The 14,111-nt window shown below is 40.9% G+C and overlaps 1 protein-coding gene across 1 annotated transcript; it reads right to left on the bottom strand.

The window, feature by feature from the left end:
* Window positions 1-376: 376 nt before the first annotated feature.
* LOC109421231 (adult cuticle protein 1) lies at window positions 377-1,541 on the bottom strand. The gene is made up of 2 exons (XM_019708790.3): window positions 1,424-1,541; window positions 377-985 (listed from the first exon to the last, which is right to left on the bottom strand). The coding sequence occupies exons 1-2, from the start codon at window positions 1,427-1,429 to the stop codon at window positions 596-598; spliced, it is 396 nt and encodes a 131-aa protein (XP_019564335.2). The 5' UTR covers window positions 1,430-1,541; the 3' UTR covers window positions 377-595.
* Window positions 1,542-14,111: the final 12,570 nt, after the last annotated feature.

Here is a 14,111-nt window from a genome sequence, read left to right as displayed (position 1 = left end):
GTGTTCTGTTTTATTAGATGTGTGAATTTATACAGCTGTTTCTATGTTGAGGTCATATATGACCCCTCCGGCTCCAAAGAGTTAAGGCTCTAGCGTGCCCATCTGTTTCTTTTTCTCACTCACTCCCGTAAACAAACACGAGAAAGAGAAAGACGAAAGAGGAGGCACTTGCCTCCTCTTTTATCTCGCTTTTTCTTGTGTTTATCAAAGAGAATGAGCGAGAAGACAGAAAAAGCTGTGCACGCTCGTGGAGTAATCAGAGAAGCCCAAGGTCACATATGAGGAGACCCTAACGTGCATTAGGATGCCGCCTATTTGAAGGGCGGTAGACATAATCGGGTTAAGGATTTTTCAATGCATTAGATAAACAAGCACCTTTTAAAGAAGAAACAATGAAAACAATTTTATTCACTTGCTGGTCCAGAACTTGCATTCATTCGAGAAGTGTTGACATAACTGGGGATGCGATAGAGTGCACTTTTGAACGACAGAGTGATAGACAGTAGTAGAAAAGAGGGGGTAGAAAAAGGACAGAAAAATCCTTCTCAGATCCGGTGACTAGCATGTGTCAAATGTGATCCGATCAGTACCAGATCTAGATGGTTCCCGGAGCTGGAGCAAGGTTCAACTGTTGTTGCGAAACGGCGTGTCCGGGCAGGGGGGCAACATGGACGGCACCTCGGGTAGCAGTGACGGAGGTGGCTCCCGGAACAACTCCGGCATGGTGAGCAACCGAAGCAGCTGGCACATGAGGGGCGGCAAGGTATGGGGCTGCGTAGACGGCTGGGGCTACGTGAGCGAATGGGGCATGGATTGCTGGGTAAGCGGCGTGGATGGCAGCGTGGGACAGAGCTCCGTACGGGTGGGCCAGCACGTTCGATTGGATCACAGTTGGTGCCGGCCAGTGTGCAGCGTACGGCCAGGCTGGAATGATTCCGGCTTCCGAGACAACGGCCAGAGCCAAGATGACTGCAGCTACCATGCACTGTGTGGGATAATAAGAATATGTTTGTGTTTGATTTCACTGAAATTCCTTCTCCGTACTGTGTTTACTATTTTTTTTAAAGATGCCGGATTTGCTAATATATTTTGAACATCTCGTTAACTGATTCCATGTAAATTACTGCTATCATAAATTATCTTAACTTGCAGTTCATTAATTGTTTATGTTTGAAGAATAGACAAGTCTCTTCTAACTGTAGGTTTTGTTTATTATAGATTAGAAACTTCATCCTTACTATTTTTGGAGGTTTTATTAGGTATCGATTTCAAATTTAAAAGAAGAAAAAAATACCGAGGGAGGAAAAATACATGAAATTCAATTTGAAAAATTGTTCTTGGAACACAAATTTGCAGATGCCATTCGACACCTGTAATCCACTTTTATGCTAAGCAAATCGTTCTAATCATAAAAGATACCTACCTTCATGATTGGTCTGTGTTGATTTGGTACGGGGTTCGTCCTCCAAGGAACTAGGTAACGGTAGAACACCTGAATTAATTATGATCAGAACACCGGACCCAACACCCGCTTTATATAGAGCTAGCTAGAAAATTGATCGCAAGCACACGTTGCCCCATTCAGTCGGTGCATTCTCGATCGGATTTGGAATTGGCGGGCACTCGCGTGGATTTCTCGCGGGTTCATTTCACCCTTCCCTGCTGGTGGTTCTGCCATTAGTTCGGATCGATCCCTTGAAATAAACGACGACGATGACGACGACGATTAACTATTTAGGTACGGAAGGGTGTCTTGAGCGATCGCTCGCGCGCCGCTTAGAATGCGGTAATACTTATTCAGTCAGCCTACCTACTACCTGGTAGACTCCCGAGTCCACCGGGTCGTGTAGTGCCGACGCTGAGGAACAACAGCAGCAGAAACAAACGCCAAAACAGTTTCAAGAGTATGTCTTGGCCAGCCGGTTACAAGCATATGGGACTCTTGGTGCGGTGGGATTGTTGTTGCGCTGCTAGAGCGATGTTGGACATTACAACCGCACTGGAAATAGATCAGTGAACTTGAATTCAAGCATTTCATTTGTAATGTGTGGTGCATATATTTGCACATGTTACAGTTGAGTCGTTCCACGTGCAACCAGCAAGTTAAGCATAGTGTTTTTGCTTCAGTTGAAATTATTCGTACAATAATTTCCAATCTTAGGAAATTTTTTTGCTTCAGTTGAAATTATTTGTACAATAATTTCAAATCTTAGGAAATGAAAGAAAGTCTCTTCAGTTGTTTTTCTCTTTACATCATTTCATAACCACTTAATACCCCAGCTGTAAAGGCGTAGATATTCAGCATGATCATGCTGAGGGTTCTCCTTCTTCTTCTTTATGGCTCTACGTTCCTACTGCAACTGGCCGGCCTCTCTTCAACTTAGTGTTCTTTGAGCATTTTCGCAGTTATTAATTGAAGGGCTTTCTTTGCCTGCCTCCCCGATGGAAACGGGAATCGAACCCGCCGTCTCCGGATTGGCGATCCATAGCCTCAACCACTAGGCTAACTGGAGACCCATTACCTCATGCTGAGGGTAACGGGGTCGATTCTCGGTTAGTCCAGGAACATTTCGTGAAGGAAATTTCCTTGTCTTCCTTGAGAGCATAGACTATCTTTGTGTCTGAAACACGATTTACACATTCAAAATGGTCATTGGCTGGGGACTGATTTCAGAGTTTTTTCTTAGGCATTTCAGGATGTTCAGACCAGTTTAGGCGTGATTCAGAGGCGTTACGGAAGCGTTACGGAGGAGTTTTCGGGGGGTTCGGAGCTTCTCAGTTGCGTTACATGGGGTCCGAAGGGGTTTAAGGGGGATTTTGGAGGCATTTCAAGACGTTTTAGGGGGATTCAGAGGCGTGACGAAAGCGTTACGGAGGAGTTTTCAGGGGTTTCAAAGCCTCTCAGGTGCGTTACATGTGGTCCCCGGGGAGTTTAAGAGGGATTTTTGAAGCATATCAGAAAGTTTGAGAGCAGACCTTTTGCAACACCCTTTACAGGCTCCTGAGATTCCTTGAATTGGCCCTAAAGCCCCTTGTAACGCCTCTGAAACCAACTTAATACTATTGGAATACCCCAGAATTCCCCGTAATCCCATGAAAATACCAAAAAGTCTTGACAGAACACCCTTAAAAGGCTCCTCAAAAACCCCGCAACAACCCCTTAAAACGCCCCTGAAGCCCATTTTTGGGCTTTCTGGGACCTGTCTGGAAACCCGTCTGGAAGCCCCACCTCAACTGCCCAGGAGCAAGACCTGTTCTCGCGAACAAGATTCACTAATTAAAGTCCAAACTAATTTTATGCAAAAATTTCCATCTTTTTATGCCTTTTTTTTATTTATACACATTTTTGATTAATGCTGTCCCAGCCATATGCATGAAAAGAGGTTCCAGTGTAGAAGTGTCGCGATTGTGCGTGTGTAGTGTCCTAGACCTTGTAAGAATATGTGTGGAAAACGTGATGATCGTTTCTTATCTTTAATTTTATTGTTCTAGTTCCTAGTTAAGAGAGAAAGTCGTAGGCTGTGCGTAGAGAGTTTGTGCGATTTCTCACCAGGAATACAGGTATGAGCTCAGTGTGTCTGTCTCGTCTCAAACTTTGTGTAATGTGCTTATTTACTGTTGAAACAGTGAACGACCTCGTGGACTACGGCAGCGACACTTTGTACTCCACCATCGTGATGAAGCTCCCGACCCACGTCACTTAGTCGGTAGGAAGCGATTCGTCACCACATCGCTTCAGGCACAACACGGCTTCCAAGTGCCGTCTCCAGATAGTCAGAGTCATCCCCAAGGCCACCATAGACCACACACCACGTGGACCCGCGATCCTACGTCCCAATTTCGCGATCCACCATTGTGGTTCAACGCCATTGGACCACAGAGAAGAGCTCGAACAAAAATACGTCGAAATCGTATGTAAAGGATTTAAGTGTACATCAACGCCACTAACGGAGACTGCCCCACATATAAAGTGAAGTAAGGGTTTCGGGTGAACTATCCAGCGCAATCGAATCTCGCCAGGGATTGCGACAAGGTGATGGTCTCTCTGCCTACTCTTGAACAGCGCTCTGGAAGGTGTGATGCGACGAACCGGGTTCAACAACCTGGACATAGTTTTCACAAAACCCAGTCAATTTGTATGCTTCGCAGACGACATGGGCATTACGCCAGAACTTCGAATGGCGAGAGAGCTGTACACCCACCTTGTACGCGAAGCAGCAAACATCGGGCTGGTGATGAATGTGTCAAAATCAAAGTACATGTTGGAAGGCGGAACCAAACACAAATGGGTCCGTTTAGGTAGTAATGCTGCGATAGACGGGAATACCTTCGAGGTGGTGGAGGAATTCGTCTCCTTCGGATCTTTACTGACGGCTGACAACATCAGTGGGAATCTATGACAAAAGGTCGAGTGGACAAAAGGTCGAAAAGGACAAAAAGGTTAAATAGACTAAAGACAAGTTAGAAGGCATGAAATGGTGATCAGAATTCGACAGAAAAACGACGATTAAAAACCCGGATCGATCCACCTAGTGGTGATAGTGCCTTTCTCGTCAAAAATGTACTCATGATCTTTCCGTCGACGTAAGCATCCTGAATCCTGTGAATACTTTAATTATAAAAGCAAGAATTTTATCCAAGCTATCATCGAGTTGGGAAACTTACTGATGGCGCATATTTCCGATGTTATGTTCATATACATATAGGTAGAGATGAAAAATATCAGACCTCTTAGTTGACTGCGTGACCACCTTTACTGTTATTGAAGACCCATCAATACCAAAACGATAATAACAAGCTTAAATATAATTTATTTCACAACCAAAAATCACTTTACAGTCTTTGATAAACTTTTTTTGTAATTGCGTTGCGTTTTCCCCTACTTTTCACTCGCGGTTATAACGTTGAAACGGCCTACTTTTCTTCACTAAAACAAAAGTGCTGAAAAGTACTACTTTTCGGCACTCTTAAGAGTGCTGAAAAGTAGCACTTTTCGGCACCTTTGCCAGAACCCACTTTTCGATAACTTTCGAGGCTACCGTAGACACAGCTGCTACTTCTACATCCTCTAATGAGCTCGAATCTGAATCAGGACTATCCAGATTCAGATTAAGACTGCAGATCAGGCGTAGAAGCAGCAGCTGAAGCTACTTTTGCTCTTGCCCATGGTGCGGTTGCGGTACGACGACGACGGGTTTGCAAATTTCTGACACCTACCCTATCATAGCCTACCTGATCAAACAAAAGCACCACGCTGACGCGCATGAATGCTGCCACGTGGTTCGTCTTGATACATGTACGTGTAGCAAGATTATACCAAGGATTATACTGGATGGGTATTTTTTTGCAATTACAAAAAACTTTGTATGCAACTCGTTGCAAAACTCGATTTTTTCAGCACTCGTCGTATTTATCCAACTCGGCAAGCCTCGTTGGATAAATGTACGACTCGTGCTGAAAAAATCATCATTTTGCAACTTGTTGCATAAATAACTATTTTGCACATTTCAGGCTATATTTTATTATCATTGGTTACTAGATTCAAAAAATTTGACCAAAAAATGAAAGCATTTTTCGTACTGAATCCAATTCAAATTAGAACCATATCACAGAGCGCGAGGAGCAATCAGTCGGATCAAAATTTTGCTCAGCAATTATAGACGCAAAAGGGGATTGAAAAACTTTGCTCGAGGTTGATGCGATTAAATTTCAATATTATCATGCAACCCCCATTCTACTGTATATTTACACCTCCAGAATATGAGAAAATGTGATTTGATGAGCTTCAGTTTTGTCAAGATTTCGTTCTCTTACACATATTTATCGCTTGCATTGTTAATGTTCACTGATTACCACTTCCTGTGAGATACCCGGAACCGGTCAGAGACTAGTTTCTTGCTAACTGTTCAAGAAGTTTTCTGAAACGCCGAAAACAGATGTGCATGCATTTGATTCATTTTACATTTTGGTCATTCTTGCGGGACATACAAAACGGGTTCTACCGGTAGTCTCTAATGTGATCTGAGACTATTTTCTTGTAAACCGTTCATCAAGTTATCGAAAAAGCCGTGGTTTGATGTGTCGCATGCATGGGTTTGGCTCCCATATGCATTTGACCACTTCCAGCAAGACACTCGGAACCGGTTCCGGAATACTACTGGTTGTCTCAAATATGGTCTGAAACCATTTTCTTGTTAACCGTTCATTAGGTTATCTAAAGAGCCGCGATTTGATGTGTTGCATGCATGGTTTTGGCTCACTTTTACATTTGACCACTTCCAGCAGGACACCCGGAACTACAGGGGGTGGCCAAAATGTTTGGGATAGGCAACTTTTTTTCTTTCACAAAAAAGTTCAATATGGTGTAACTATTCATAGAGTGCATCGAATATTCTCAAAGTTTGACTGTTTATTAACCTATTATATGTGCATCATTGGTACAATTTTGAGCTCGATTGGTTATTATTTCGCGAAGTTATAACTGCTCTGGTAAAACACTATTTTTAAGACTACCAATTTTTGAACTGTCATATCTCGGAGACTAGTGAACCGAATTGAATGAAGTTTTGAGCGATTATCAACAATATAATAATGCTTGAAAATTCATCAGAACATAGATACTTTTTAAACGTTGAAAAAAGTTATGATGGTTTGACATTTTCACCCATTTCAGGAAAATGAGTCAAATTTACTATACTGCACAAAAATTACTAAATGTGTTCTTCCTTTAATGCAAATAGGCTCTAATATATCTTTTTATAGATATCTTATGAACAGAAGTAGAAAATCTTTGGATATCAAAAACAAAATTTTATGACATTGATGTAAAAAACCCAGATTAATCCACCTAGTGGTGATAGTGCCTTTCTCGTCGAACATGTACTCATGATCTTTCCTTGGTTGGGATACGACTGGGATAATTTTGCTTCACAATGTTGGCTTCAGCCTTTTGGGGGAATCGAAAACACTAGTTAATGATTTTTCCGACGTTTCGGTCCGTATGGGGACTTTTCAAGGGTTCAATCGGTCAAGGTTTCCTAGTCAAGATGGCCTTGATTAACTTTAAAATGTCACACGGAAGTTTTGGTATTTATTGAGTCCGTTCGGTTTGAAACCGTCGTGATGCGGACAATCTCCTACCTATCGGGCGATCTAGAATTCGGTCCCTGTTTTTGGAATCTTCGACTATTGCTTTGCTTAGCTAGTTTCTGTGCATGAGCCATCATTCCGAAGCATGATATTGCCGTCGACGTAATGCGAACTGTTCCTGAATCCTGAGAATACCTTATTTAGAAAAGCAATAATTTTAATAAAATTGGGAAACTTAATAATTAAACTTATTCCGACGTTACGTTAAACGTAAGACAGGGCTGAAAAATATCAGAGTTTTCAGTTGACTGCTTGAGCACCTTCACTATCACTGAAGACCGATCAACATCAAGACGATTATTACAAGCTAAGAAATAACGTCTTTCACAATCACAGATGACTTTACGCTCTTCGACATAGTTTTTTTCTTCACACTTTAGGCTATATTTTATTATCATAGGTTTCAAAATTCATGTAAAATTTGTCAAAAAATGCAAGCAAATGAAATTGCCCATCTAAATCCCATAAAAAAATTTCCTGTAGTTTTAGACGCAAAAGAGGATTGAAAAAGCTTTAATGCGATAATTTTCATTTTCTCATATAACGTTGACCTATCCTACTGTATATTTTTACACCTCAGTGATTTGATGAGATTGCTTTAGTACAGAAAAAAAAGACATATCATTTGTAACATATTGCTATTATATTCATCGTTAAAAAAAAATCGCCAAATGCTAATCAGGTAGCGTTTCACAAGCCGCTGCTGGCTTGGTGTTGGTAGTGAGTAGACGTCAAACGAGCAAAAACGATTAATATTTGATTCAACCGTTGAAAACAAGGACGATGGAGAGCAGTCCTGCATAATATCAGTGTCAGGGTGAAAACACTCAAATACAGAAAATTGAATGGAAATTTAGCCCGATCAGCTCTCGCTTTCAGCACGCTGCATGTGAGTGTGAGTACCTATTTTATTTCGCTCCCGTGTTGCTGATCCGAAAGCAACATTGACAGGAAAAACAAAACGAAGAAAATGAAAAAAGCAAAATATCGCTATCATAAAGGCCTGTCGAAAAATTGCAGCACTGCTACTCACTCTCCAATGGAGAGTAGGTACAGTAAGATGTCTGTTTGTATGTGGCCTTAGTTCAGTCAAGATTTTGTTCTCTTACACATATGTATCGCTTGCATTGACTTTGTTCATTTTTGTAGTTATTGCGAAGCACCCTAGGAAGCACCCAATGCTGGTTTTGCATCACTATCGGTAGCCTCTAATGTGGTCTGAGCCTATTTTCTTGCTAATCGTTCCTCATGGTTTAAAAAAGACCGCGGTTTGATGTGTCGCATGCTTCCGGCTGGACACTCTAGATCGGTCCCGGAACACTATCGGTAGCCTTTATAACCCGATCAGAAAGGCATAACAAAATTATAACCGATTGAGTTATTTATTTCAAAGATTTTTCATAACAGAATGAGTTATAAAATTCGCCGGTTAGGTGTTAAAATAACAAAAAATACAACTAAAATTGCTCTAGCCATAACATAATTATAACAAGTGTTGATACAATTTTAACAAATTTATAACAACGTGAGATATAATAAATATTGGAATGATCAAAAAATTATAACACATGTTGTTATAAATTAGATATAAATATATTGGGTAAAAACTGAGTTGGGAAAATTTTAACTCATTTTTGGGTAATATTTTTTAAGAGTGTTATTCACTTTTAGCGAAAAGTTTTAGTATATAAAAAACCCTCACCCAGACGGGAATCGAACCAAGGACGCCAGCCTTCAACTGCAATCCGGCGTCTTTATCAATGAGGCCATTGCAGCACTTGAAGTGAAGGGCAGTATATGATCAAGTGGTTCTTCGTTTTAGCGGCTGGTCTATAAATAGACTCATTTGTCCAACGTACAGGGGAGAGAAAATATGACGTCACATAAAAGTGTTCTTGATACAGTTGATCGCGATTACGTCATCTTAGTATATAATAACAAAACTGGATATAATTTGGTTATAATTGTAACTCAAGAATTTGCTCTGCATTTTGGCATGCTTTATCTCATGATTCAGACCAGATCAATGTTGCGTTGGATCTTCCTCGCGAGCATTCATTTTTGCATCTTCGCGATCCATTATTCACAAGCATTCGTTTTTTCATTTATGCTTCGCGAAGAACTCTCTAGCAAGTCAACGGGAGCAGTGAACGAGGAAGTAAGTTGATCATTTGTGCAGACCACATGCGACTCCCATTCGTTCATGGTGCTCACTCCTTCAATCGTCCTATTCGTTGCGAGTGCATTTTGACAGGTGCGTTGCGGCTAATGCGATTGGGAAAGACCTGGTTTATTGTGGCATCAGGCATTAAAATTCTACGACGAAATCCGGATTTTCCGCAATCCTCGGTGACTGCTCCGGCTCCCCCTCTCAGTAGAAGGTGATTTTTTGAATTGAATTAGCCCCAAGATTGCTAAAATCGGCGATAAAATGGCAAAAATATGACCAGTTTTATTTAGCAGGTACCAGGGTACCATGTTAGCTAGAATGCCGTGCAGCGGGTGCCGTTCACGAAGCTGCTCGTGCAAATGGTTTTATGATCTTCGCGAAGAGCACGCATGATGCATCTAAGCAATCATGTCTTCGGGCGATGAAGTTTTTTTTCCAGTCGCAACGAGCGACGACGACGCTTCGTTGATGACGAACAAAGCTCAAGCTTTGGCAAACCTGTTCACTCGCAGTTCACATGTACATGGCGAAGCAATATTCATCGCCCTTCGCATGTTTCATCAGTGTTCAGCAACATTGCACTCCCGATAGAGTACCGATCCGGCTTCAATGATTTCTTTTAACTTCCACAATTTTAAAGCGGTTATTCAAATAGAATTTACTCAATGAAACAGAATCTCAACTGAAATCAAATAGATGTGATAATCTGTGCAGTAGTTTAAAATTAGAAACACTGTTGAAAGAATTAAAAAAAAAAAACAATCAATAGCAGAAGGCTTTTTTTACGGATATGTTGATGGTCATCGTCATGCATCTTGAACAAATGCCGAAGCAAATGCCGAACACGTGCCTTCAACTAGTGGGGGAATTTCTTGTTTAAACTATTTTTGCTGAAAATAAAAACATTATATGAGATCACGAGGCAAAGCAAACGCCACAGAATTGCTTTAGTATGTCAATTCTTGTACCAAGTACCATGTAATTTTAAAATTGTGCTTTAAACACTTCATTTTTTTTATTTCACAAGCCATCTAAATCTGACAATCTCCAGAAATGCACACTAACGCCACGAAGCGATGAAATTTGCATTACTTTGCGTAGGCAGGAACTTCCTTGGTGGTGAGGAACGTTAGATAATTATTTAATACCACATGTCGAAATGTTCTGATTTAATTGCTCGCTAGCACCAAGAAAAGGTGAAATTGTATACCACTCTTTTCACTATTTAAGAGCTATTAACTATCTCTACAACTTTGATGAAGATACGACATTCAATGTTGCTGAACACTGATGAAACATGCGAAGGGCGATGAATATTGCTTCGCCATGTACATGTGAACTGCGAGTGAACAGGTTTGCCAAAGCTTGAGCTTTGTTCGTCATCAACGAAGCGTCGTCGTCGCTCGTTGCGACTGGAAAAAAAACTTCATCGCCCGAAGACATGATTGCTTAGATGCATCATGCGTGCTCTTCGCGAAGATCATAAAACCATTCGCACGAGCAGCTTCGTGAACGGCACCCGCTGCACGGCATTCTAGCTAACATGGTACCCTGGTACCTGCTAAATAAAACTGGTCATATTTTTGCCATTTTATCGCCGATTTTAGCAATCTTGGGGCTAATTCAATTCAAAAAATCACCTTCTACTGAGAGGGGGAGCCGGAGCAGTCACCGAGGATTGCGGAAAATCCGGATTTCGTCGTAGAATTTTAATGCCTGATGCCACAATAAACCAGGTCTTTCCCAATCGCATTAGCCGCAACGCACCTGTCAAAATGCACTCGCAACGAATAGGACGATTGAAGGAGTGAGCACCATGAACGAATGGGAGTCGCATGTGGTCTGCACAAATGATCAACTTACTTCCTCGTTCACTGCTCCCGTTGACTTGCTAGAGAGTTCTTCGCGAAGCATAAATGAAAAAACGAATGCTTGTGAATAATGGATCGCGAAGATGCAAAAATGAATGCTCGCGAGGAAGATCCAACGCAACATTGCGGGAGTGCGACAAGGATCGGTTTCAGGACCATTGATGTTAGCCTTATTTATCAACGGCCTTCCTTCATCTTTGAGTATGTAATATCCACACCACATATTTGCAGATAACAAGAAGCTGTATTTCTACTGAATTATGGAATATAATATGGACGTCAATGGCAATGAAACATGACTAACGACATGGCGTGACCAAAATAGATATAAATTTCAAAGCTCCACAAATTATTTTTTTATTAATCAATTCTTCAAAGACTAATTGTTTCAGTTGTATCATGTTAATTCAATAATAATGAAAAAACTGCTAATTTCTGAATAATTTATTAAAATAATCTTGAATGGGACTACAAACTGCAAAACGTATGGAGGGTTGTGAAGCTTAAAACTAACTTCAGGAATGTTAACAGTTTGAATGAAAGTCATTCTTTTCATATCCATTTTGTTGCCTCACTTATCATAGCTTCTTGTGACCGTTTGAGAGATGCATTAACCCTAGTAGGAAGTTGGGGTCAATATGACCCAGACAAGCACGCTGAACGTACACTACGCCTTCGTGGTGCAAAACCCCAACATATTAGGAGGGTTAAATCACTGCATACGTTGGGCATTAAATTTGATTAGATACTCTAGTGTGGCTCAGCTACAATGACAACTGCTGGGATACTCATTTCTTATTTTTATCAACTACGTTGCTGTGCGATGTTATATAGAATCATTCGCTAAGGACCTAAATATTGTGGCAACATCACTAAGATACTGATGATCTTAAGGCTTAAGCATCCGTCATAATTTTTCGGAAAATAAAAAGCAGTTTTCTCGCTGTAAATCGAAATATCGACCATGAAAATATATTCACTGCATTCTATTCCTCATGCGGAATACAGTGAATATATTTTCATGGCAAAGACTTTTGTTTGGATCGAAAAAACTGCTCTCAAATGTTTAATGATGACGATGATTTAAATGGCTATTTTTTTGTTTGTTTTTATTAATGTGTATTTTAACACAAAGCTAATTCTACACTTCAATGACGAATTGTTCAACGTTAACCAGCCGCAGTTTATTGCGGAAATATTGCGCCCGTTTGATTTGTACAAGGCGGCTTATACGTGATAACTCCAACCCGGCGGCTGCAAAAACAGTTTTAGCCAAGGTGCACAGATAATCAAAAAATCGAATTTGAACTTCCAATAAGGGATAACCCTGAATCTAAATACAAGTATGTCAATAAATAAATTTAATGAATAACCTGGATCTTCTTAAAGGTCTGGATCATGATTCGAACTTGCCAAAAATTCTGTATTTTACAAGCGCAGTAGCACCAAACAGCGGCATAATTGCGTACCTAACATCACCTGTAAAATATGGATTTGACATAAACTGCATTTTCAAAACTATAACTGAGTTTGTTATGTTCATATAAAGATGATCAAAATCATTTTTTTGCATTATAACTGACCTTGTTATAATTCTGATATAATTAAATCAGGTTTTCAAATCATTTTTGTCAAATATATCTAAATATAACAAACGTTGATATATTTATCAACCGCTGATATAATTTTGTTAGATTTTTGTTATGCCTTTCTGATCGGGAAAGATCTTCGTTGTGGTCTGAGCCTATTTTCTGGCTAATCGTTCATCACGTTATTCAAAAAGTCGCTGTTTAATGTGCCGCAGGCATGGGTTTTGATCTCTACTACATTTGACCACTTCCAGCGGGACACCCGGAACCGGTTCCGGAACTCTATCGGTTGTTCCAAACATGATCTGAAACTATTTTCTTTTATTAACCGTTTATCAGGTTGCCTGAAGAGCTTGCGATTTGATGCGTCGCATGTAAGGTTTTGGTTAACTTTTGTACTTGGCTACTTCCGGCGTGACATCTGGAACCGGTTCTGCAACACTACCGGTTCCGATATGGTCTGAGAATGTTGTCCTGCCTACTGTTCATCAGGCTATCGAAAAAGCCGCTGTTTGATGTCGCATGTATGGGTTTGGTTCACTTTCATATTTGGCCACTTTCGGCGGAACACCCAGAACCGGTTCCGGCATACTACCGGTTCAGATATTGTCTGAGAATGTTTTCCTGCCTACTGTTTATCAGGTTATCGAAAAATCCGTTGTTTGATGTGTCGCATGTATGGGTTTGGTTCACTTTCATATTTGGCCACTTCCGGCGGGTCACTAGGAACCGGTTCCGGAACACTACCGGTTCATATATGGTCCATGAATATTTTCCTACCTACTGTTCATCAGGCTATCGAAAAAGCCGCTGTTTGATGTATCGCTTGTATGGGTTTGGTTCACTTTCATATTTGGCCACTTCCGGCGGGTCACCCGGAACCGGTTCCGGAACACTACCGGTTCAGATATGGTCCGAGACTATTTTCCTGTTTACCGTTCATCATGTTTTCGAAAGTGCCGCGGATTGATGTGTCGCATGATTGGGTTTGTATCGTTTTTATATCTGGCCCCTTCCTGGGGTACCGATCCGGAACACCTAAATGGCCATAACTCCGGAACGGCTGGACCGATTCGAACCATTTTCAATAGGAAACAATGGGACCAGATTCCGCGTCGAATGAACCATGGGTCATTAAAATCGGTTGAGGTTTACTGCCTAAAAGTGATGTGAGTTTTTTTTGTACACACACATACACACACACATACATACACACACACACATACATACACACACACAGACATCACCTCAATTCGTCGAGCTGAGTTGATTGGTATATGTGACTCGACCCTCCGGGCCTTCTATCAAAAAGTCATTTTTGGAGTGAACATA

This window comes from Aedes albopictus, chromosome 2, assembly GCF_035046485.1.
Source record: "Aedes albopictus strain Foshan chromosome 2, AalbF5, whole genome shotgun sequence".
NCBI lineage: Eukaryota > Metazoa > Arthropoda > Insecta > Diptera > Culicidae > Aedes > Aedes albopictus.
Note: the sequence above shows the minus strand (reverse complement) of the source record. Positions and strands in the feature narration are given on the sequence as shown.